This window comes from Macaca thibetana, chromosome 10 (genome assembly GCF_024542745.1).
Source record: "Macaca thibetana thibetana isolate TM-01 chromosome 10, ASM2454274v1, whole genome shotgun sequence".
Taxonomy (NCBI): Eukaryota; Metazoa; Chordata; class Mammalia; order Primates; family Cercopithecidae; genus Macaca; species Macaca thibetana.
In genome coordinates this window covers 11,103,627-11,129,853 of record NC_065587.1, presented here as the reverse complement: position 1 = coordinate 11,129,853, position 26,227 = coordinate 11,103,627, and the positions used below count along the sequence as shown (strand labels likewise).

General features: G+C 38.2%; 1 protein-coding gene and 1 pseudogene across 3 annotated transcripts in view; one reads left to right on the top strand and one right to left on the bottom strand.

The window, feature by feature from the left end:
- Positions 1-2,477: 2,477 nt before the first annotated feature.
- Positions 2,478-26,227, bottom strand: part of ENTHD1 (ENTH domain containing 1) — a 149,375-nt gene continuing 125,625 nt past the window's right edge. For all 3 annotated transcript variants that reach the window (XM_050805856.1, XM_050805857.1, XM_050805858.1), the window contains one exon: positions 2,478-3,716. In XM_050805856.1, coding sequence (XP_050661813.1) covers positions 3,112-3,716 — 605 coding nt within the window. In that variant the 3' untranslated portion in view covers positions 2,478-3,111. The remainder of the gene's footprint in view (positions 3,717-26,227) is intronic.
- On the top strand, positions 9,585-10,748 carry LOC126929231 (mitochondrial fission regulator 2-like; annotated as a pseudogene).

Sequence of the window (26,227 nt, the reverse complement as noted above, 5' to 3'; positions counted from 1 at the left end):
TCTAGTTCTAGATCCTTGAGGAATCGCCACACTGTCTTCTACAATGGTTCAACTAGTTTACAGTCTCACCAACAGTGTAAAAGTGTTCCTATTTCTCCACATCCTCTTCAGCACCTATTGTTTCCTGACTTTTTAATGATCGCCATTCTAACTGGTGTGAGATGGTATCTCATTGTGGTTTTGATTTGCATTTCTCTGATGGCCAGTGATGATGAGCATTTTTTTCATGTGTCTGTTGGCTATAGCAAATTTTAAAAGAACCGAGTAGAATTCTAGAAATAAAAAATATAATGACCTAATTAAAACCTGATGGATGATTTGACAATGGACTAGACATAGCTGAAGAGAGAAATGATAAACTGGAAGGTAAGTCGGATAATAATTACCCTTGATCATGTAATTAGTATGTTCACCTAAGTGTTGTGAAGTATCAAAATGTCTGCAACTTACCTTCGCATAGTTCAGTAGAACATGTCTCTCTATCAATATAATGCATATATAAACATGTTTAGCAACAGAGGGAGATAAGGTGAACATGGCAAAATGTTAACAATTGGTGAATCTATGTAAAGGGCATATATTCAGTGTACAACTGTATACTCTTGGTTTCCAAAAACAACAAGCTATTATTTAATTCTACCTGGGTGATGGCTTCTTCTCAGTTTCCTTCATTGGCTCTCCAACTTTTTCTTAATCTCTTTGTTATAATGGCCTAGGGCTCAGGCCTTCGACTTCTCTCCATGATCAAGCTTAGTCCGTTGGGCATTTCATTTCTTCTCATAGTTTTAAATAACCACCAAATCCTAACTGCCTGCCTCTGTTCCAATGTAGACTCCCTCGCAAACTCGGCTTTCACATCCAGGTGCCTACTTGGCTATCTAACAGATAATTGAAATTAACGCATCCAAAATTGAATGTCTCTAAATTTTCTCTACCTACAGCCTTCCTCACCTCAGTTGATGGCAATGTCTTCTGAATTTCAGTTGCTTGGTCCAATACTTTGAATTTGTTATTGACTCTTCTTTCTCTTATAAATATTTTGTCCAAACCATTAGTGAATCCCTGAACTAATAACTTCTCACTCACCCTCACTATGCCCTCCCTGCTTTGAGCCATCATCAGTTCTCATCTGGATACCTGCAACAGCCTGCTAAGTGGTTTACCTGCCTCACCTCATGTTCTTGTACCAGTTCTCCTGCCAAAGCAAGAGCAATCATTTAGAATCAAAGTTGCCAGGTGCAGTGGCTCTCGCCTGTAATCCTAGCACTTTGGGAGGTCAAGGCGGGTGGATCATGAGGTCAAGGGATTGAGACCATCCTGTCCAACATGGTGAAACCCTGTCTCTACTAAAAATACAGAAATTAGCTGGGCATGGTGGCGGGCACCTGTAATGCAGCTACTCAGGAGGCTGAGGCAGGAGAATCGCTTGAACTCGGGAGGTGGAGGCTGCAGTGAGCCAAGATTGCGCCACTGCACTCCAGCCTGGGTGAGAAAGCAAGACTGTGTCTCAAAAAAAAAAAAAAAAAAAAAAAAAAAAAAAAAGGAATCAAAGGTCACGTATCATTTTATATCCTAAACTCTATCCTAATTTTTATTTTCACAGAGTAGAAGCCAAAATCTCAAACAATGTTTGTTTTTTTTTTTTGTTTTTTTTTTTTTTGAGATGGATTCTCACTCTGTTGCCCAGTGGCTGGAGGGTGGTGGCGCGATCTCGGCTCACTGCAACCTCCGCCTCCTGAGTTCAAGCAATTCTCTGCCTCAGCCTCCCGAGTAGCTGGGATTACAGGTGCCCGCCACCATGCCGGCTAATTTTTTTTTTTTTTTTTTTGTATTTTTAGTAGAGTTGGGATTTCACCATCTTGCCCAGGCAGGTCTTGAACTCCTGACCTCGTGATCCACCTGCCTTGGCCTCCCCAAGTGCTGGGATTACAGATGTGAGCCACCACGCCCAGTCTCTAACAGTGGTTTTTAAGAACCTATGTCATCTGTCATCTTTGCTCCATGACCTTGATCTCTGTCTACTCTCCCCTTTCCTCACTTCACTCCAGCCACACCAGCCTTCTTGCCATTCTTCAACCACGCCAAATTCCTCCAGCTTTAAAATCCTTTCACTGACAATTCCTTTATCTCCTAATCCAGTCTGCATGACGAAAACCAGTTTCAATTTGTCTGGGAGCAGGACCCTGGCATTAGTATATTTTTAAAATGTTTCGTATGTCTTCAAAATAATCAGGATTATTTTAGCCTTGAGTTGGTAATTGTTGAAACTGAGTGGTGGGCACATGGAGCCCATTACACTATTCTCTCAGACAAATATAAAACAACAACAGCAAAAAAGTTTCTGTGGTGATTCCTGTGTGCAGCAGGGTTGGGAATCACTGGCCTGTAATCCCCAAATTGGATTGTTTTGCCCATAAAGAACTGAGACATTTCTATTTGAAAGGCTGTCTTAATGAATTAAAAAGATACACATAAGATGAAAAATATCAAATTTATTTTCTAAAATAGAATGAAAGGATGGATTTGAATTCACTTTGCAATATACATGGACAGTAAAAACATTTGCCCCATGTCCTGCTTGTTTCCATTTAACTCCCAACACTAGCCTCTGGAAGAAAGAAAACATTTCTGGCCCTTGGTTTGCAGAACCTAAAACTTGCAAAAGAACGTGTGAAATGTATACCCCAAGCTCGATCCTCCTAGGTCACCTCAGAGGCTTGTTAACAAGCTCCATACAGTTGAAAGGTAAAGAGCTTCTTTCTGCCTCCTTATCCAAAAGCTCTTGAATAGTCATTTGCAGTTTGAGGTCCTACCACAATTTTCACTAATACTTAACCCATTTGAGGTACAGAGCATCAAAGAATGAAATTCTCTTCTGTTTCAAATGAACTAATATCCAAATCTGAAATTATCAAAGGTGACATCTTTCCCTTTTAAAAAATAAACCACCCAAATGAAATTATTAGTTTGAAAGATACTTGTTAATAAACCTGAGAAGGAAAAATTAAACCATCCCCTTTTTTTTTTGCCATAGTAATATGAATTTATACAATATTAAGTCTTGGGGAAGTGGAACCACACGAGTTCTATCAAAAATAGACATTGTGATGATTAGATCTGATCCGAGCTCCCCTCAGAAGACTGGGGGGCCTGCGAGGACTGGCTTATTTGTGAACTATTCAGACTCATGCTCATCAGGTGGTTATTGATGACATTAAGTTCTTGGATCACTGTGCTCAGATCTTCATGTAATCTAGCGATTGCACATTTTACCTCCCTTAAAAGAACACTAATGGAATTCTCTGCTTCAGGTTCCCTGGGGAAGTCTTTGGTTGACTGAAAACCAGAGCAGGACAGAGGGATGAACTGGTCTACATTTTGGGTGGAAAACTCTCCCCAGTGCCTACTAGAAATATGACTTACATTCTTTTTAGCAGAGTCAGAGTTATTTGGAAGAATTCCCAGTAGATTGAGGCTATCATTTTCCTCTGCATCAGAAGACACTGGGCCCCTAGAAGCAAAGGAGTGATGCAGCTTGGTTGTCTTATCTTCCTCTTTAAAGGAGGTAGAAGACAACTGTTGATGGGACAAAGTCCAGAAGGAAGGTCCAGCCAGAATCGGGGATAAGAGATGAGCTGACTTCTCTGGAGAGGCTAAATCAGGAGATGACATGGATAAAGGAGAAAAGGAAGATGCTCCCTCAGAGGCAGTTGAAACTAAAATGTGTAAATGAGAGAAAAAGATTTATGCAACATACAAATGAGAGTAATAGCTAAAATAATTTTATAATGTAAAAGCCTATCTGGAAGGGCTCAACATAAATAAACTGCTTAGAATTTTAAATGTTAACTATTCATAATAAGCTTAAAAAAACCCAAAGCAGGAAACTAAGAAACTCTACAGATGTATTATATATCAATAATACCATGGAAATGAAACTAAAATAGAATTATCAATATTCATCTTGACTCATCTTGACTCAAACCCTGCCCAACATATTTTTACACTAAACTTAATCAGAGAGAGCAGAAAAGTATTAAACCCCATTCTACTGACTGCCAGCATTTTAAGTTGGTATTTAAAGTAGAAAGTGTGAGAAACCTGTAACAGATTCCTTCAACTTTTTTATTTTTTTCCCGTAGAGATTATTATGGCAAAATGAACTACCAACTACAAGTACCCAAAAGTTAGTGAAATAAATATTTTTCTCTCTATAGTGAAATATAATCAAGACTGAAGTTCAGCACATCTGAGATCTAGAACACTTTAGCACATGTATATAATCATTTTTTTCTCACCAAGAAACTATAAGTGAAGTAAAAAGCATTCTAAGCCTTTTTTTTTTTTTTTCCATAAAATTACAGATTTGGGAAAGTTTTTACTTCCCTTTAGGCAAAATCACATTAAATCTCCCACACTTCATTCTAAATCATTATTTCCCAAACTTTTCTGAGAAACAGTGTGTTCCTTCAGATGTTAGAAGATGTGTTGTAAAAACAGGCTTCATAGTCAATACAACTGGGCAATTGTATACTGTGCTTCCCAAAAGGAGATTAACAATGTCCATCAGTGCATTTAAAGTTCTGAGAAATCTTCAGTAATTTATTTGTTTTGTAAGCTTTCTTAAACATGGAACTTTCTTCTCTTCTTCCTGGAATGTCTATTTACATTCACTTATGATATGTGATACAAATTGGTGGAATCCAGTTCTAAACTCTTTGCAATGAACTCTGAACCTGCTACTTAAAAAAAGTTTCACTGTAAGTCACAGAAGAGGGAAATTGATGCTTACTAATGAGAACACATGGCTTATTTTTCTACATTATTTTATTTTGCTTTACATATTCAGGTCCCTTCTAAACTAAATTGGACCTCCTGTAAAAACTATGGCCAGGACAGGCAGCTTCTATTTTTTGTTTCAAAGCTTTCCATGGCCTATCTCCAGTTCTCAGGAAAAATTCCAATCACAAAACTTTTTTGGGGATGAAATATATTCTCAGCTGATGCAGCAGCAGGGACATGAAAAGGAAAGCAGGAACTTCATCAGCACATGGTCAAGAAAAGCCAAGAACAGTTAGGAATCTAGGTCAGGCTAATCGAGCCAGTCTATCTTTGGATTAAAAAGGTGGAAAGATGGTAGTGGGCATGTTAACGATGACAGCCATGAGAAGTAAATGTTTGGAGAACCTGCATGTCTGCAAATGTCTATACTCTACTTTTAGGCTTAATGATAGTTGGGCTAGATAAAGAATTCTAGGTCAGAAATCCTTCTTTCAGAATTCTGAAGGCCACATTTCACTGTTTTCTTGTTTCTAGTATTGCTGTTCAGGGGTTGGAGCCATTCGAATTCTTACTCATTGCATGTAACCTGTTTTAGCTCTGAAGTATTACAGAATTTCCTCTTTGTTTCAGAGGGTTTGGAAGCTTCCCGGTGATGTGCCCTGAAGTGAGACTATTTTCATTCACTGAGGTCAATTCAATCAGGCACCCTATTTCCTTCAGCTCCAGAAAATTATTCTAAATGATTTAATCACTTACTTTCTCCTCTGTGTTTTCTCTGTTGTCTCTTTCAGAACCTCCTCTTGTCAGATGTTAGATCTCTTGGACTAGTCTTCTAATTTTCTTACTTTTCTTTCCCATTTTCCCTACCTCCGTCTTTTTGCTTTACTTCCATGTAGATTTTATCAACTTTAGTTTCCAATCCTCATTGGTTTCTTATATTTCTGCTATTATAGTTTTAAATTTCCAAGAGCTCTTTTTTTTTTTTTTTTGGTTTTCAGAAATTCTTTTTGTAATGCCTTGTTCTTGTTTCATATACTGTATTCTCTTATTTCTTTCAGGATAATAATAAGCTTTTGAAAAAGTTTTCCTTTCCCTTCATAGTGTATGTTTCCTCAAAATTATTTTTCTTTGTTTTTGTTTCAGTGTTTTATATTAGAAGTTTTTTTTCAGATGTTTGGTACTTCTTGCTGTCTGCTTATGTTTAAGGATTAAAAGTTGAAAGGAACTTTGAGTGTGTGCATGACACTTGTCAACTTTGAGCTTCAGTGACTAGTCATTTGTTGGGGAACCACTAATGTCATTATCTTTAGTTCTTTCCTCTAGGCCAGTGAGGCTCTAGGAGAAAAGTTGTCCTGTCTCCTACCTAGAGGGTAAAGGTCTAGTTACCAGGGTGCTGGGAGGCCAGCAGGGGGAGGGGGCTGCAGCATTCAGCATTTGGTTTACATATCATCACATAATCCTGTGGTTTTGGTGACAGTGCCCACACTTGTAACTCTACCTAGCATCTCTCATTTCAGAGACCTTCCATCTGCCCTCTCAAACAAATCTTCAGGCTCTGCCACAGGTTGCAGAGGTAGGTGGGTATTCATGGTAATTGTTCACCTAAGGACTTAACTACTTTTCAAATGCCTGTTTTTTTTGTTTGTTTGTTTGTTTTTTCTTTTTTTAGAGACAGGACCTTGCTCTGTCACCCAGACTGGAGTGCAGTGGTACAGTCGTGACTCACTGCAGCCTCAACCTGGGCTCAAGCGACCCTCCCGCCTCAGCCTTCCTAGTAGCTGAGACTACAGGTGTGGGCCACCAATGCCTGGCTCTTTTCTTTAATTTTTTGTAGAGAAGGGGTCTTGCTACATTAGCCAGGCTGGTCTCAAACTCCTGGCCTCAAGTGATCCTCACTCCTCAGCCTCCCAAAGCTGGGACTACCTCTGTGAGCCACTGTGCCTGGCCCCCTCAAATAGTTGTTTTTAAATTCTCTTGGTTTAGCACCAGATGGAGTAGGTTTTATAACCCCGTTTTAAATATGAGGCAAAGGAATCTGAAAGAGCCTAAAAATCTTTCCCAAGACCACAAGGCTAGAAAAGGTCAAAGATGGGATTCAAATTCAAGTTTCTCTGATGTCATAGAATATGATCTTAATCACAATTCTATACTTCCACACAATTCTATTACATTAGAATTATTTTTACTGTATTATAAAATTATGTTAAATTTTGAGTATAAAATTTAGAAGGCAGGTAACCAGGACAGTGAGGAGACTTGACATCTTATCTATAAGAAATGGTTGATGGATATACTAATCTTTACCCAAAAAGAGATAGTAGAAGGATGAGAGGCTATATCTAATTATTTTAAGACAATCAGAAAACCTTAATAATAATACCTTCCATTACTCATAGTTTGCAGGAGCTAGAACTGGGATCAATAGGTAGAACTTACAGAAAACAGATTTTAGCCCAATTAATAAAAAAAAAACTTTCTCATTGTCATGGTTCTTCACACACGAAAATAATAATGGTGAGTGATGCTCAGAGCTCATGCACAGCCCGAATAACCATTTGGTAGGGATATTTGAGGCAAGATCGGTGCATCACTTTACAGAACTTATCTATTCTTGATGAGATTCTAGGACTCAACTGGGCGCGGTGGCTCACACCTGTAATCCCAGCACTTTGGGAGGTCGAGGTGGGAGGATAGCTTGGGCCCAGGAATTTGAGAACAGCCTGAGCAACATGGCGAAACCCCTTCTCTACAAAAAGTACCAAAATTAGTTGGGCATGTTGGCGTGTACCTGTGGTCCCACCTACTTGGGAGACTAAAGTGGGAGGATCACCTAAGCCTGACAGTTTGAGACTGCAGTAAGCTGTGGTCATGCCAGGGCACTCCAACCTGGGCAAAAGGGTGAGACCCTGTCTCCAAAAAAAAAAAAAAAAAGATTCTAGGACTTAAAACATATCTGTTAAAGTACTAAGAAAAGATTCTAGAAATAGAATTTGAGCTCCCTCTAGTCAGAAAGAATAACTTAATAAGAAACATTTTAAGTAGGCCAAGAGGGAAATAATATTTGAGTCAAATATTACTATCATGTTATTTATTTATTTATTTATTTATTTATATTTATTTATTTTTGAGACAGAGTCTTGCTCTGTTGCCCAGGCTTGAGTGCAGTGGCACAATCTCAGCTCACTGCAAGCTCCGCCTCCTGGGTTCCCGCCATACTTCTGCCTCAGCCTCCCAAGCAGCTGGGATTACAGACACCCGCCACCACGCCTGGCTAATTTTTATTTTGTATTTTTTGTAGAGACGGGGTTTCACCGAGTTAGCCAGGATGGTCTCGATCTCCTGACCTCGTGATCTGACCGTCTCAGCCTCCCAAAGTTCTGGGATTACAGGCGTGAGCCACTGCACCTGGCCCCCATGTTATCTTATATATTTAAAGATATGCAGTTAGGTTAGTCACACGTATATGCTGTGACTAAAAACCTGGTATTTAACTTGATGCTGGTGGTTCTCAAAATGTGACTGCAGTAGCATCACCTGGGAATTTGTCAGTAATGAATTTCTTGGGTCCCAGATCTACTAAATCAGAAACTGGGGGGTTGGGCCCAGATAACTAAGTTGTAACAAGCTGCCAGATGTTTCTGAGGCATGCTGAAGTCTGGGACCCACTGCTTTCTACTATTTAGCCACCTTTCTTTTGCCTTATGACTACAACTGCTGATGAAATCGCTTATCATTGTTTACAGTTTTTCAGTTTTGAGTCATAGGCTACATGATGCTTTTGCTTATAAAAAGCCACTTCGTCTATAATTGCCGCATACCAATTTACTTTTGTTTCCAAACACTCCACAGCTGTACACACACTTCAAGCTGCTCTTCAGGGTGCATCCTCACTGCCCATTTAGTTCTCCTGCCCAGGCTCACTACAGAAGTTATTTGGGTCTCCTGTTAACATTCACACAGTCTACTCAGCAGAACCGAAATAAGCTACAATAAATTGCTGTATTTTAAAATCTCATTGTGTGATATATGCACACCAATTAATGTTGGGCTTGCTTGAAGATAGCACTGATAAAATTATTACAAATGCTGATGTGTTAACTTTAACTTATTATACTCATAAATAATATTGGACCAGTTAATCGTGATATTAAAACTTTCTATTTTAAAAGCATTTAGAAATGTGCTGCAAAAATAAATTTCTAGAAATAATTAAAAACTCTTATGAGCTAGAGATATAAATCTTTCTGTAAGCAGAAGGTCTTTGGTCAACTAAACACTTTAAATAGTTCGCTGTAAAACAGAGAAGTTTTTGTCATTCTCCAATTCACCTCTTTCAGTCTCCCTAGCTGATATACAATGTCTGTCAAGTTAACTACATACAAATTAAAATATTCTGATTTTGTTTCATGGTTAAAAATGTAACACTGAATGGTCCTGTTCTCGGGACCAGTGATAGGTTGGCTGGGAACAGGAGGAGGCAACCATGCCTCCTAGGGAGTTACCCTGGCTGAGCAAGGGGTTCTGGGGCTGGGCACTAGGTTGATCTCACACCGCTCAGTGAGGTCATTGTTACTGACTGTGGCCTGCAATCCAAGGTGTGCGAGCAGACACCAGGTCGATGTGTGTGTAGTCCTGGACCAGGATCAGTGCCTCTTCAATGGAGGATTCTGAGACAGGGTTCATAATGCCCTCCACTTGCCATTCTGGTAGTTGCCAGAAGGCCAGCTTCAGAGAAAGGTACCAAGAAACTGATAATGCTTCCTTGAATTGGCTTCTGTATTTGCTTCATCAGTGTCTCTCATTGTCAATATTCTGGCATTCCTGTAGATCAGGTTTTGCTGATTTGGGAAAATAAAGACTATGGATCAACTAGAAATACTGTTCACATTATTGGGAAAATGCTTCTGTTAGAACCTTGTTGAAGGCACAATTTTGAGTTGATCCAGTTCTTGAACTCTGTAGACTCTGATAATTCTGGATCTATTGTTTCATCTTTTGGTGATATTTTGTGTGTGGCAAATGTTGAGGAAGCCAGTTTTCTCAGATTTCAAAATAGTATATGGAAAAATGAAGAGAAAATGGAACGTGTCCATCCTTTGCAACTAGTTTGGGATCCACTGTCATCTGCTCTAAAACATAACAAACCAGTGAAAAATGATCTGCTTGTAAATGAAGCTGCAATTAAAAAAAAAATAGGTGCCCTTGAAGATGAGCTAACTTTTCTTCACTCTCAGATTGCTGCAATTGTGGAAATGCAGGAACTGAAAAATTTCTAGTTCCTTTGGCTTGAATGATGGGCCCATTAGTTTGGGACAAATGCCATCATCAGGGGTTGTTCAGCTGAGTGGGGAGTCGCACATATATATTTGTTCTTTACTACATTTATACTCTGTTCTTTTGTAGAGTGTATAATGAGCCTTAACATAATAAAAATCAGTTTCCAAGTTCAATGCTTTCTTCTCCTCCTCCACTACCACTTCCTCCTCAGTTTTCTTCTCTCTAGCTTCCATGTTTTCTTCCCATACAACTAGGATCTAATAATATTTGTGACTCAGATAATCCAGCTACTGAAATGAACAAACAGCACCCAGGTGCTAGTATAGTCATCATTCAAAAAGCCACAGAAATAAAGATGTTCTAAACATGTTGGATGTTCTAGAGGACATAAATAAAGTGAAGCTCTGTGCAACTGAACAGTCACCTGGTGGCAGACCCATTCATAAGAGGAAGAGAAAGAATTCATATAGGGATCCGGTGTCTTTAACGTCTCATGCACTTAAGCAGAAATTTGCATTTCAAAAGATGATTCATTTGAGAAAGAAAATAGATCTTAGGAGCCTTCTCCATTTTCTTGTCCAGAAACTTCAACATTTGGACATCACATTTCTCAGTCAGAAGGACAGTGAACTAAGGAAGAACTGATAAGCACAAAGGCTGTTGACCAAGGTATCAGCAACAAAAGCTGATACACTTGGGAGAGACCACAGAAATATGTCAGCCTGTCTTCCACTACACTTCAAAGGATCTTCTCTTCTGTTAAACGAAGTTAAACAAAGTCTATACGTACTGCAATATATTAGTGGAGAGGTCTGAAAAGCCTTGATTCCTTTTAAGAAGACTTGTCCCTCTTTTTGGAAGATCCAGCAATTAACTGGCTACTGATGATAATTAGATGTACGGATATTTTTTTCTTGCATGTTAATATCATTGAAAGATGAATACATACTTTGGATAATTTTTCTAAGCAATTTTGACTTCCTAAGAAGTCATAGGATTAAAAGTCTTTGAATCTTTTAAAAATTGGTACTGATCTGCTTTACTTGGCTTCCAGCAATTTGGAGATTTTCAAAGAGGATAACATTAAACTTTTTTCATTAAGATAGTCATAGTTTGAATCACTTAGGTTGAGTCTTCTAAAACTTCTTGCTGAGATAATAAATTATTTGTAGAAACTGATTTTGACTGTTAAATGTTAAAAGTAGAAGTATTTAAAGAATCTTGACAAGTTTTGTCCATATTGCTATGAAATGTGAATGCCTGCCATTTTTGTTTTCTTTGTTCTTTACTACATTTATACTCTGTTCTTTTGTAGAGTGTATAATAAATGAGCCTTAAAAAATAAAAATGTAACATTTTACACAAATGTTTGTAACAGAATTATTTGTAATAGCAAAAAGTGTATCTATTTCTGTCTCTCTATAGAAGAGAGAAAGCTTTATTTCTCTCTCTTCTATAGAAATCTATCTCTCTTCTATATATATAGAGAAATAAATATACTTTTTGGTATACTATATACTATACACTATACTTTTTGGTATACAATATACTATATTTTTCTATCTATATAGCTATATCTATATTTATATGTGTATATATATATTTCGTTACAATGGAATTAGCCATAAAAAGCAATGAAGTACTGATATATGTTACAACATGGATGAATCTTGAAAATATTAGGCTAAGTGAAATAAGCCAGACACAAAAGGCCACATATTGCATGATTTCATTTATATGAAATGTTTAGAACAGGCAAATACATAGAGACAACAAGATCTGTGGTTGATGGGAATTAGAGGGAAGAAAGAATGGGGAGTGACTGCTAATGAGGGTAGGACTTTTAGCAGGTGATGAAAGTGTTTCTGAATTAGTGGTGATGATTTCACAACTCTGAGAATATACTAAAAGCTACTAAATCATACATTTTAAAAGGATGCATTTTATGGCATATTAATTAGATTTCAATTTTTTAAAAAGTGTAACATTTGGAAATTTAATGTCATTATAAATATGCTACATAAAATAATAGATTTAGGAAACCTCTTAATTGCTTATGCTAAATTTTTATTGGGAAAATTGGATTAAAGATGAATTTTCTCACTTACCTATAAAGTATAAGTTTTGAAAATCAAATAGGTGTGGTTTTTTTTGCCTGTGAAACAGGAGGCAGGAGATGTATACTACAAGAGTTGCTGGGGCTGCCTCCCTGCAGGGATGATGAAGGCTGCCTTCAACTCTACTCTGCACAGTGCTTCTAAGTCAGCCTGACCTGTAACTCAGGCTTTGCCAAGACACTCTGCAGAACTGTTTTCTACCATTTTCTTCAATTTCTGGCTCTGAAGCCTTTTACAGACAAAAAGGAAAAGTGCATGGTTAATGGGTCTTGTGTGTGTGTGTCTGTGTGTCAAGTTTGATTTCTTTCACTATCAAAGGTGGAATGAAAAACAGGTATCTAGAACAACTACTAGTGAAGACCATGGTTTAAAAAAAAAAAAAAAAGCCAATTGGATAGGAAAAAAGGATGAAGGCAGTGACAATGCCTACCACTATCCAATATGAGAAAGTGTGTGTTTTTTTTTTTTCTCCAAAAAAATTAGAAAGCCAAGACCAGTGTAGTTGAACACACTTACTATAACTGTGGCTTATGAGAATATAATCAAGGCTGTCTGCCACCATTTCTAGCTTCTAAGAATCTACTAGCTTCCTCCCCGCTTTTTTGTGTACATGATCAAGTATCTAGCAACTTGAAAGAATAGTTTGAGCTACAGATAAATAACTTAAAATTTAAACTGAGGGGGAGAAATGAGCTGTTCCAAGAACAGAGTTATTTAGTATCAAGATCAAATGAGATTGCCGCAGCAAATACATACCTCTCATTTGGTACAAATATTAAGGTGTATTAGGCGGCTGCCTTCACTTTCCTGATAGTTGAGATCCACTAAAATATGAGCATGCAAGAATTTTTAAATTTTCCTAACTCATTATCTCCAAAGAGGTTATAATGCCAGACCTGGACCCTTCACATAAACAAATACTTCTTAAAACAAAACTGGAACACAGACACTATCTTCTCTATTCTCCATCACCCTGAGTGACGCCGTCCGTGGAGACTAGTCATCCATCCTGGCCTCACTGTTTCTTGAATTCCTCACCACAATGACCTTCAGCCATTCCTCTGAGTAGTCCCTAGAACATGTCATCACTCAGGACTGCCCTCCTCTGAAACCTGTTTTCCAAAATTACTTTTCTTCTCGCTTACTTCCAGCTCTCCCATTCTTTTTAACATATTGGTACTTTGGTTTCACTAAGAGAACAGATGCAAAGAAAATCTTCTTATTTTCTCCTACTCTATCAATGCCTGCCTGGCTTTGCCTCCTCTCTTAACCAGTCTAGATCCCCATTCTCCATCTCTTCAACCACTTTCTTACCACTCCCTTGCTGCCATGTATTCTGCCTTACCTGCTAACTTGTAATCCAGGGGTCAGCAAACCATTTTTGCAAAGGACCAGATAGCAAATATTTTGAGCTTTGTGGGACATATAGTCTCTGTGGCAACTATTCAACTCTGCCTGTTGCAGCACAAAAACAGCAAATTAGCATGGTTGTATTCTAATAAAACTTTATTTACCAAACCGGCAGTGAGCCAGATTTGGCCCAGAGGCTGTAGCTTGCCACCCACTGCCCTAATTCTATTTTGATTTAAATATCCACCATTTTCATTCCTGTGCCCAGGCTGCTCAGTTCCACTGGAGTAAACCACAGGCCTCTGCACACTAGGGTGGCACCAATCACGCTCACCCAGTATCTTACCAGCTCCTTCTTCCATTCTCTACAGTGTCTGTTTTAAACCTAAGCATTCTCTTCATGGTCCCTATACCACTCCACATCCCTCAGGCTTGGCAGGTGACCTCTGATGAGAAGAAACTGAGGCCATTACTCACAGTGTATGGCACACAAAGGCTCAATACATCTTATTTATTAAAAATAACAGGCAGAGAGGCCGGGCGCGGTGGCTCAAGCCTGTAATCCCAGCACTTTGGGAGGCCGAGACGGGCGGATCACGAGGTCAGAAGATCGAGACCATCCTGGCTAACATGGTGAAACCCCGTCTCTACTAAAATATACAAAAAACTAGCCGGGCGAGGTGGCGGGCCACTGTAGTCCCAGCTACTCGGGAGGCTGAGGCAGGATAATGGCGTGAACCCGGGAGGTGGAGCTTGCAGTGAGCTGAGATCCGGCCACTGCACTCCAGCCTGGGCGACAGAGCCAGACTCCGTCTCAAAAAAAAAAAAAAAAAAAAGGGGCAGTAACAACAAACCCTTCCCTCACATCCGACACATCCTTTCTCCTCCTTCCTTACAGGCCCTCCAGATGGGGTGAGTCTGTCTTTCTGGATTCTGGACTCTAGTTCACCCCTCTCAGATGGTGATCCACCTAAGGCTCCTGGCTATCTCCCTCTACCTTACCCTCTGTTGTCTAACACCTCTCACCTGGTTTCCTCCAACGGCCTTTGAAGTGTTCCTCACCTCCAGTTTCACCAGCCAGATCAGCATTTCGCATGCCTAAAACAAGGTCATTAGCCTAGCTTAAGACTTTTAGGGACCAGCACTGCCTTCAAATTAAAGTCCAGATTTCTTAACCTGGCACACAAAGCTCCTATCATCTGTCTGGCTTAATTTTCCTGTGTTTTCCTCTACCGTTTCTTCACGCGCACTTTCCACTTCTGCTTTACTAAGCTGCCTTTGGTTCACTTATAAAATATTGAACACTGACTATGTGCAAAGCTACTGTGTTTGCTGCTGGGGATGCAATAACAAACAGGGCAGGCATGGTCTCTTCTCTCATGAAGATGACATTTCAGTTGGGAAGAAATATTAATACATTAAATAACTTAGTGCATATGCAGTCAACTAGAATGACAGTGTGATGAGGATGATTATAGGGTACTAAGATAGCATACAGTTAGGGGGATTTGAAATACCCTAGGAGGTCAGGAAATCTTAAAGAAGTGATAATTTGAGCTGACCTCTGAAGGATGAGTAGCAGCGAACTAGGGGAAGGGGTGGGCCGGGAGTGTTCTGGTCAGAGGGAACAACCATGGTGAAGCAAGATGGTTTATCTGACAAATTGAGAAAATACCGGGCTGGTTAGAGAGGCGGAAGCTAGGCTTCCCAGGGCTTTGCGAACACGCTGGTCAGTCCACTACTTAAGTCGGGGAGTACCAGTGATCAAACCACTCCAGCTGCTTGATGGAGAACTGGAGCTCCCCAGAATCTCTTTGCTTGGTTACAACTCTGTATCGTTCCCTTGCTTGGAATGCCCTTTCTGGAGGGATAGGAATTTACTTGTTCCTGAGCATAAAATGAGAAACTCCTGGGTACTTTTGGAAACAACTAGAGAGGATTTTGAGGGTTAGGACGGGACTGAGGTTCTACAGTTCTAAAGGTGGAATTAAAAATATGTACACTTGAATAATAATAGCAAATTTTATATTATACTTATCACCAGGTCCCACTCCACACACTTTGCATTTGTAAATTTATTAAATCCCCACAGTATCTCAATGCGGTAGTTCCATCATTGTCTTTGTTCTATAGATGAAGATACTGACCAGCAAGAGGTCAGGTGTCTAGCCTGAGGCTGCACATTTAGTGGTTGGGCTGGGATTATGATCCCAGGCAGTCTCACTCCAAAGCCTGTGCTATCAGCAACTATGCTATTCATCCAAGTAGGAGCCTAGGTTGAATTTATGGTGAGGTTTAAAGGGACATTTGATTTATTCTCCAATCTCCCTCTAGGACTGGGAGCTTTGCCATCCTCTCCTATCAGGCTCATGCTGCCTCTTCTGAGGAACTAGGCAACTTTCAAATTGTGGCCCTCAGTCATGGAGCCAAGCCATGTTCTGACCAATTCTGAAATAATTTGGCCTTAATTTATCAATAGAGAAATACCATATTTCACCCTATTAAGAATTTGTCAAATGTTGTTAAACCTATCAATGTCACACACACACACACACACACACACACACACATTTTTTCAGACAGAGTCTCGCTCCGTCGTCCAGGATGGAGTGTAGTGGCGTGATTGGGCTCACTGCAACCTCTGCCTCCCAGGTTCAAGGGATTCTCCTGCCTTAGCCTCCTGAGTAGCTGGGATTACAGGTGTGTCACCATGCCTGGCTAATTTTTGTATTTTTAGTAGATACAAGCTTTCACCATGTTGGCCAGGCTGGTCTTGAACTCCTGACCTCAAGTGATACTCCTGCCTTGGCCTCCCAAAGTGCTGAGATTACAGGTGTGAGCCATGGTGCCTGGTCACACACACGTATATTTTTACAAATCAATGTTAAAATGTTATAATTAAGAATTTAATAAGCAATTACATAAGCAAGTTAAGTACAATAGCAATGATTGGAGGAAAATATTATTCTATTATTCAACCAATCACCTTACCTGATGTTCAAGAAATTTCAGAGGGTCAATATTCCAACATTTATAAAAGCTTCAAAGTATTGATAAAAACAATATAAAAATATATGTACTATAGAGACAATATCACACTATTTTGATTACTATAGCTTTAGGATAAGAATTGAAATTAGGTAGTAGGAGTCCTCCAACTTTGTTCTTTTGCTTTCAGAATTGTTTTGGCTACTCTAGATACTTTGTATTTCCATTTAAATGTAAGATTCAGCTTGTCAATTTCTACCAAAAACAAAAAAACAAACAAACAAAACAAAACAAAACAAAAAAACCTTCTGGGACTACATTGAATCTGCAGAGCTATTTGGAGAAAAATTACATCTTAACAATACTGAATCTTCCAATCCATGAACACTGTGTATCTTCTCAATTTATTTAGGTCTTTAATTGCTCTCAGAAATGTTTCATAGTTTTCACTGCAGAGGTCTTAATGTCTTTTGTTTTTTTTTTAAAAAAATGCTACTGTAAATGATACTGTTTTAATTTCTAATTATTTAATTATTTATTATTCTTATTGTTGTTTGTTTTTTGAGATAGGGTCTCACTCTGTTGCCCAGGCTGGAGTGTAGTGGTGCAATCATAGCTCACCGCAGCTTTGAACTCCTGGGCTCAAGCAATCCTCCCACCGCAGCCTCCCAAGGAGCTGGGACCACAGGGTGTGCACCACCATGCCAGGCTAAATAAATAAAAAAAATAAAAATTTTTCGGCCAGGTGCAGTGGCCCACACTTGCAATCTCAACACTTCGGGAGGCTGAGGCGGGTGGATCACTTGAGGTCAGGAGTTCAAGACCAGCCTGGTCAACATGGCAAAACCCCATCTCTACTAAAAATACAAAAATTAGCTGGGCATGGTGGCGTGCGCCTGTAATCCCAGCTACTCAGGAGGCTGAGGCAGGAGAATCATTTGAACCCAGGAGGTAGAGGTTGCAGTGAGCCAAGATCACCCCACTGCACTCCAGCTTGGATGACAAAGCGAAACTCCATCTCAAAAAAAAAATTAAAAATTTTAAAAATAGGGACAGGGTCTCCCTATGCTGATGATATGGTTTGACTCTGTGTCCCCACCCAAATCTCATCTTGAATTGTAATACCCACGTGTCAAGGGAGGGAGGTGATTGGGTCATGGGGTGGTTTCCCCTGCTGTTCTCATGACAGTGAGTGAATTCTCACGAGATCTGATGGTTTCATAAGTGTTTGGCAGTTCCTCCTTCATATCTCTCTCCTACCACCTTGTGAAAAAGGTGCCTGCTTCTCCTTCCACCGTGATTCTAAGTTTCCTGAGGCCTCCCCAGCCATGAGGAACTGTGAGTCAACTAAACTTCTTTCCTTTATAAACTACCTAGTCTTGGTTATTTATAGCAGTGTGAAAACAGACTAATACAGTTGTCCAGGTTGGGACAATACATTTTTTTATGCTAACTTTGTATCCTGAAATCTTGCTAAACTTGCCTAGTAGGTCTAGTAGCCTGTTTGATAAACTCTTTGAGATCTTCCACACAGATAATTATATCATCTTCGAATAAAAACATTTAATTTCTTCCTTTCCAATACCTATTCCTTTTATCTCTTTTTCTGGCCTAACTGCACTGCCTAGGACCTCTAATACAATGTTGAATAAAAGCAGTGGCAGCAGCCATCCTTTCTTTGTTGCTGATTGAGTGGTAAAGCATTCAGTCTTTCATCATTAATTATGTCAGCAGTACATATTAGGGCTTTTTAAAAAACATTTATTTATTATTTATTTTGGAGATGGGGGTTTTGCTCTGTTGCCCAGGCTGGGGTGCAGTGGGGCAATCATAGCTCGCTGCAGTCTCAAACTCTTGGGCTCTAGTGACCTTCCTACCTCAGCCTCCTGAAAAGCTGAGATTACATGTGCATGCCACCATGTCTGGCTAATGTTTTAAATTTTTTGTGGAGACAGGGTCTTGCTATGTTGACCAGTCTGATCTTAAACTCCTGGCCTCAACTGATCCTCCTGCCTTGGCTTCCCAAAGTGCTGGGATTACAGGTGTGAGCCACCACATCTGGCCTAAAATGTCTACCCTTTAAAAATATATACCCTTTAAAAATATATACCCTTTATCAGCTTGAGGGAAGTTCCCTCTTATTCATAGTTTGCTTAAATTCTTTAAAGATTGTAAATGAGTGTCTAATTTTGCCAAATGCTTTTCTGTGTGAATCAAGATAATTTTGTCATTTCCATCTTATTCTGTTAATATGGTAGTTTACAGTTACATATTTTCAAATGTCAAACCAACCTTATAATTCTAGGAAAAATTCCACTTGGTCATGATGTGTTATTCTTTTTCTATGTTGCTGGATTTGATTTGCTAATATTTTATTAAGGATTAAGGATTTCTATATTTTTGTAAATTTTTGAGGAATATTGGTCTATAATTTATTTTTCTTGTAATATCTTTGTCAGATTTTGGCATTAGATTATGCTAGCTTCATAAACTGAGTTGGGTAGTCCTTCCTGTTCTACTTTCTGAAAAAATTGGCATATGATTATCATTACTTCTTTCTTAGAATTCACTAGTAAGACTATAGGGCTCTGTGATGTGTTTTTGATAATATGTGTGTGTGTGTGTGTGTGTGTGTGTGTGTGTGTGTGTCTGTATCTATACATCTTTTTTCCCCAGCTTATTTGACAAACACAAAGGTCTTCTCAGGTCAGTTTTAGCCAGCTGTCTTATCCATTTCAACTAAGGCATCAAATCTATTGCCATAACATTGTTCATAATACTCTCTCATAATCTTTTGGTATCTATAGGTTTTTTAGTTATATACTATCTTTAATTCTTAGAATTGGTAATTTGTAATTATCTTTTTTTAATCAGTCTTAATAGGGGTTTATAAATTTTAACCTTTTTAAAGCGTCACCTTTAATCTGTTTTTATTTCATTTATTCCTATATTTGTTGTTTACTTCCTTTTACTGACTTTAGGCTTAATTTGTTCTTTTTTTCCGAGCATCTTAAGTTAGAACCTTCTAACACTGATTTTTAAGGCATTCTTCCTTTCTTATATAAGCACTTCAAGCTATAATTTTCCCTCTAGCAATTTCCTACTAGTTTTGATGCATCTCACATTTTTTTGATTTTCATTACCATTGTTTGAAATATTTTCTCGTTTCTCTTCAGATTTCTTCTTTGACTCATAGATTATTTAGAAGCATATTGCTAAATTTCCAAATATTTGGGGTTCTTTTATGTATTTCATTGTTATCAATTTCTAATTTAATTCTACTATGGCCAGAGACCATACTTTTTAAGATTTCAGTCTTTTGAAATTTATTGTTACTTTTTGTTTTCATACCACACTTTATTTCAAAATACTTTGTGTTTTTAATGATGCAGTACGTGTTCTTTCTTGGTGAATGTTCCTTTTACACTTGAAAAAGAATGTTAAAAAAAAGAAAAATAATGTATTCTGCAGTGGTTGGATGTCGTGATTTAGAGATTTCAAGTAAGTTAAGGTTTTTGAATAGTTATTCATACTTTCTACATACTTATGGATTTTTATGCCTAGTTCTATCAATTGCTGAGAATAATAAAATCTCAAATTAAAACTGCGGATTTGTGTAATTTCTCCCTGTGCCATATTGGTGTGCTGCACCCATTAACTAGTCATTTACATTAGGTATATCTCCTAATGCTATCCCTCCCCCTTTCCCGCACCCCACGACAGGCCCCGTGTGTGATGTTCCCCTTCCTGTGTCCAAGTGTTCTCGTTCAATTCCCACCTATGAGTGAGAACATGCTGTGTTTGGTTTTCTGTTCTTGTGATAGTTTGCTGAGAATGATGATTTCCAGCTGCATTCATGTCCCTACAAAGGACATGAACTCATCCTTTTTTATGGTTGCATAGTATTCCATGGTGTATATGTGCCACATTTTCTTAATCCAGTCTGTCACTGATGGACATTTGGGTTGGTTCCAAGTCTTTGCTATTGTGAATAGTGCCGCAATAAACATACGTGTGCCTGTGTCTTTATAGCAGCATGATTTATAATCCTTTGGGTATATACCCAGTAACGCGATGGCTGGGTCAAATGGTATTTCTAGTTCTAGATCCTTGAGGAATCGCCACACTGTCTTCTACAATGGTTGAACTAGTTTACAGTCCCACCAACAGTGTAAAAGTGTTCCCATTTCTCCACATCCTCTTCAGCACCTATTGTTTCCTGACTTTTTAATGATTGCCATTTAACTGGTGTGAGATAGTATCTCATTGTGGTTTTGATTTGCATTTCTCTGATGGTGAGTGATGATGAGCATTTTTTCATGTGTCTCTTGGCTGCATAAATGTCTTCTTTTGAGAAGTGTCTGTTCATATCCTTCGCCCACTTTTTCATGGGGTTGTTTGTTTTTTTCTTGTAAATTTGTTTGAGTTCTTTGTAGGTTCTGGATATTAGCCCTTTGTCAGATGAGTAGATTGCAAAAATTTTCTCCCATTCTGTAGGATGCCTGTTCACTCTGATGGTAGCTTCTTTTGCTGTGCAGAAGCTCTTTAGTTTAATTAGATCCCATTTGTCAATTATGACTTTTGTTGCCATTGCTTCTGGTGTTTTAGATATGAAGTCTTTTGCCCACGCCTATGTCCTGAATGGTTTTGCCTAGGTTTTCTTCTAGGGTTTTTATGGTTTTAGGTCTAATATTTAAGTCTCTAATCCATCTTGAATTAATTTTTGTATAAGGTGTAAGCAAAGGATCCAGTTTCAACTTTCTACATATGGCTAGCCAGTTTTCCCAGCACCATTTATTAAATAGGGAATCCTTTCCCCATTTCTTGTTTTTGTCAGGTTTGTCAAAGTTCAGATGGTTGTGGATGTGTGGTATTATTTCTGAAGGCTCTGTTCTGTTCCATTGGTCTATATCTCTGTTTTGGTACCAGTACCATGCTATTTTGGTTACTGTAGCCTTGTAGTATAGTTTGAAGTCAGGTAGCATGATGCCTCCAGCTTTGTTCTTTTGACTTAGGATTGTCTTGGCAATGTGGGCTCTTTTTTGCTTCCATATGAACTTTAAAGTAGTTTTTTTCCAATTCTGTGAAGCAAGTCATTGGTAGCTTAATGGGGATGGCATTGGATCTATAAATTACCTTGGGCAGTATGGCCATTTTCACGATATTGATTCTTCTTATCCATGAGCATGGAATGTTCTTCCATTTGTTTGTGTCCTCTTTTATTTCACTGAGCAGTGGTTTGTAGTTCTCCTTGAAGAGGTCCTTCACATCCGTTGTAAATTAGATTCCTAGGTATTTTATTCTCTTTGAAGCAATTGTGAATGGGCGTTCACTCATGATTTGGCTCTCTGTCTGTTATTGGTATATAAGAATGTTTGTGATTTTTGCACATTGATTTTGTATCCTGAGACTTTGCTGAAGTTGCTTATCAGCTTAAGGAGATTTTGGACTGAGACGATGGGGTTTTCTAAACATACACTCATGTCATCTGCAAACAGGGACGATTTGACTTCCTCTTTTCCTAATTGAATACCCTTTATTTCTTTCTCCTGCCTGATTGCCCTGGCCAGAACTTCCGACACTATGTTGAATAGGAGTGTTGAGAGAGGGCATCCCTGTCTTGTGCCAGTTTTCAAAGGGAGTGCTTCCAGTTTTTGCCCATTCAGTTGATATTGGCTGTGGGTTTGTCATAAATAGCTCTTATCATTTTGAGATATGTTCCATCAATACCGAATTTATTGAGAGTTTTTAGCATGAAAGGCTGTTGAATTTTGTCAAAGGCCTTTTCTGCATCTATTGAGATAATCATGTGGTTTTTGTCTTTGGTTCTGTTTATATGCTGGATTATGTTTATTGATTTGCATATGTCGAACCAGCCTTGCGTCCCAGGGATGAAGCCCACTTGATCATGGTAGATAAGCTTTTTGATGTGCTGCTGGATTCAGTTTGCCAGTACTTTATTGAGGATTTTTGCATCGATGTTCATCAGGGATATTGATCTAAAATTCTCTTTTTTTGTTGTGTCTCTGCCAGGCTTTGGTATTAGGAGGATGTTGGCCTCATAAAATGAGTTAGGGAGGATTCCCTCTTTTTCTATTGATTGGAATGGTTTCAGAAGGAATGGTACCAGCTCCTCCTTGTACCTCTGGTAGAATTTGGCTGTGAATCCGTCTGGTCCTGGACTTTTGTGGGTTGGTAGGCTATTAATTATTGCCTCAATTTCAGAGCCTGTTATTGGTCTATTCATGGATTCAACTTCTTCCTGGGTTAGTTTTGGGAGAGTGTATGTGTCCAGGAATTTATCCATTTCTTCTAGGTTTTCTAGTTTATTTGTGTAGAGGTGTTTATAGTATTCTTTGATGGTAGTTTGTATTTCTGTGGGGTCAGTGGTGATATCCCCTTTATTATTTTTTATTGCATCTATTTGATTCTTCTCTCTTTTCTTCTTTATTAGTCTTGCTAGTGGTCTATCAATTTTGTTGATCTTTTAAAAAAACCAGCTCTTGGATTCACTGATTTTTTTGAAGGGTTTTTTTTTTTTTTTTGCGTCTCTATCTCCTTCAGTTCTGCTCTGATCTTAGTTATTTCTTGCCTTCTGCTAGTTTTTGAATGTGTTTGCTCTTGCTTCTCTAGTTCTTTTAATTGTGATGTTAGCGTGTCAATTTTAGATCTTTCCTGCTTTCTCTTGTAGGCATTTAGTGCTATAAATTTCCCTCTACACACTGCTTTAAATGTGTCCCAGAGATTCTATGTTGTATCTTTGTTCTCATTGGTTTCAAAGAACATTTTTATTTCTGCCTTCATTTCGTTATGTACCCAGTAGTCATTCAGGAGCAGGTTGTTCAGTTTCCATGTAGTTGAGTGGTTTTGAGTTTCTTAATCCTGAGTTCTAGTTTGATTGCACTGTGGTCTGAGAGACAGTTTGTTATAATTTCTGTTCTTTTACATTTGCTGAGGAGTGCTTTACTTCCAACTATGTGGTCAATTTTGGGATAAGTGCAATGTGGTGCTGAGAAAAATGTATATTCTGTTGATTTGGGGTGGAGAATTCTGTAGATGTCTACTAGGTCCGCTTGGTGCAGAGCTGAGTTCAATTCCTGGACATCCTTGTTAACTTTCTGTCTCGTTGATCTGTCTAATGTTGACAGTGGGGTGTTAAAGTCTCCCATTATTATTGTGTGGGAGTCTAAGTCTCTTTGTAAGTCTCTAAGGACTTGCTTTATGAATCTGGGTGTTCCAGTGTTGAATGCATATATATTTAGGATAGTTAGCTTTTGTTGTTGAATTGATCCCTTTACCATTATGTAATCACCTGGTCTCTTTTGATCTTTGTTGGTTTAAAGTCTGTTTTATCAGAGACTAGGGTTGCAACCCCTGTCTTTTTTTGTTTTCCATTTACTTTGTAGATCTTCCTCCATCCCTTTATTTTGAGCCCATGTGCATATGCACTTTTAGTTGCTATATATCCCTAATGTATTGGCCTATATATCAATATGAAATGTCCTTATTTAGTAATAATCCTTGGTTGAAGTCAATTTTGTCTGGTATTAATATAGCCATTCCCACTTTATTATGCTGCTTGCATAGTACATATTTTTATTTGTTTTACTTTCAATCAATTTATGTCTTTGTATTTAAAGCACTTCCCTCATAGATGGCATATAGTTGAGTCTTGCTTTTCTATCCAATCTAAAGTCTCTTCCTTTTAATTGGAAAGTTTATTCCACTTCTATTTAATGTAATTATTGAAATGCTTGGATTTAGGTCTTCTATTTTGCTCTCTGCCTTCTATTTGTCTGTTTTTGTCCCTCCTTTCTTCTTTTGTGTTGCTCGAATATATTTTTACTATTCCATATTAATTCCTCAATAGGACTTTGGCTATACCACTTTCCTTTTTACAAGTGTAAATATGCATGCTTAACTTATGAGTTATTCATAGTTAATATTGTACTATTTCATATAAAATATAGAAATCTTTCAATGGTATAATTCCATGAACTTTTCATTCTTGGTGCTATGTTGCAATATATAGCTACATATGTTTTAAACCCCAAAATACAGTGTTATAAGTTTTGCTTGAGTTACATGTACTTTTTAATTAGAAGAAAAAGCATGCATAGTATTTTATATTTATGCACATATTTATCATTTCCAGTGCTCATTATTCTTTTCTGTAGATTCAGGTAACTAGCATAATTTCTCATTAGGCTGAAAATATTTCTTCAGTGTTTCTGATGATCAGTTTTTATTCACTTGAATCAAGTGTTTCTGATGATCAGTTTTTATTCACTTGAATCAAGTCCTGTTTTCATTTTCATTTTTTTTGGTTCTGCTAGATATAGAATTCTGGGTTAATAGCTTTTGTCATTTAACACTTACAAGATAACTTTTCATTGTCTCCTGGTATACACTGCTTATGATGAAAAATCAGGTGTCATTCATATTCTTGGTCCTCTGCATGTAATATGATAATTTTTCTTCCTGCTTTCAAGATTTTATCTCTGGAATCCAGCTGTCCAACTATAATGTGTCTAGACATAGTGGTATTTTTCTTTAATTCTGTTTGAAATTCATTGAGCATTTTGGATCTGAAAGTTTATTTCTTTCACACATTTGGAGAGGTTTGAGCATTATCTCTTCAAATAATTTTTTCTGACCCTATATCTTTTCCTCACCTTTTGGAACTCCAATTACATCAATGTCAGACTGCTTGACACTGTTTCACAAGACTGAGTCTCTCTGTTTCTTTTTCTTTAATCTTTTTCTTTCCATTTTTCAGATCAGATTATTTCTATTGATCTATTTTCAAATTCATTTGCTCTTTCTTTCATTTTTAATCTTCTGCTAAGCCCTTCCAGTAAAATTTTCATTTCAAGTATTTATCTTTCAGCTCCAGAACTTTCATTTAATTCCTTTTTACAGTTATTTGCCTGCTGAGATGCCCCTTTCTATTCATTCATTGTGAGTACTTTAAGTTCTTAAATGGATTTATAATAGCTGCTTTTAGAATTTGTCTGCTAATTGCAACACCTGGGTCATCTAAGGGTCAGTTTCTACTGACTTTTAATATCTTCATTATGACTCATACTTTCTGATTTCTTCAAATGCCTAGTGATTTTTAAAATTTTACACTGGACATCTGGATGATACATTGCAAAGTGTCTGGATTTTGTGATACTCCTCTAAAGAGCACTGATTTTTGTTCTGGTTGGAAGATAACTTGCCTGGCCTCTTCAGACTGTCAGCCCTCCAGTAAGCAGAAGCTGAAGTCTCATCTCAGTTCTTTTGGCTTCCAGTAGGATTTTTCTTTTCTGGTCAGACTCACTGGGGTCCCCCTATATGTATAGTTTAGTGGTCAATCAAGAATCTTGGAAGAGTTTATACACAAATAATGAGGTTTGCCCCTTCTGAGTCTCCTTCTCTTTTAGGTTTTCATTCATAACTTTCCAGCTTCCCTACCAGAACTGAACTCTCTTCTGACACTCCAGGCTATGAGGACTGAAGAATACCCTCAGAATCTTAATTTCAGCTACTGTATTTTTCAGTTCTACAATTTTCATTTGATTTTTTTTTTTTTTGACACAGGATCTCATTCTGTCACCCAGGCTAAAGTGCAGTGGCATGATAATGGCTCACTGCAGCCTTAACCTCCTGGGCTCAAGTGATCCTCCTGCCTCAGCCTCCAGGGTAGCTAGGACTATAGGCACATGCCA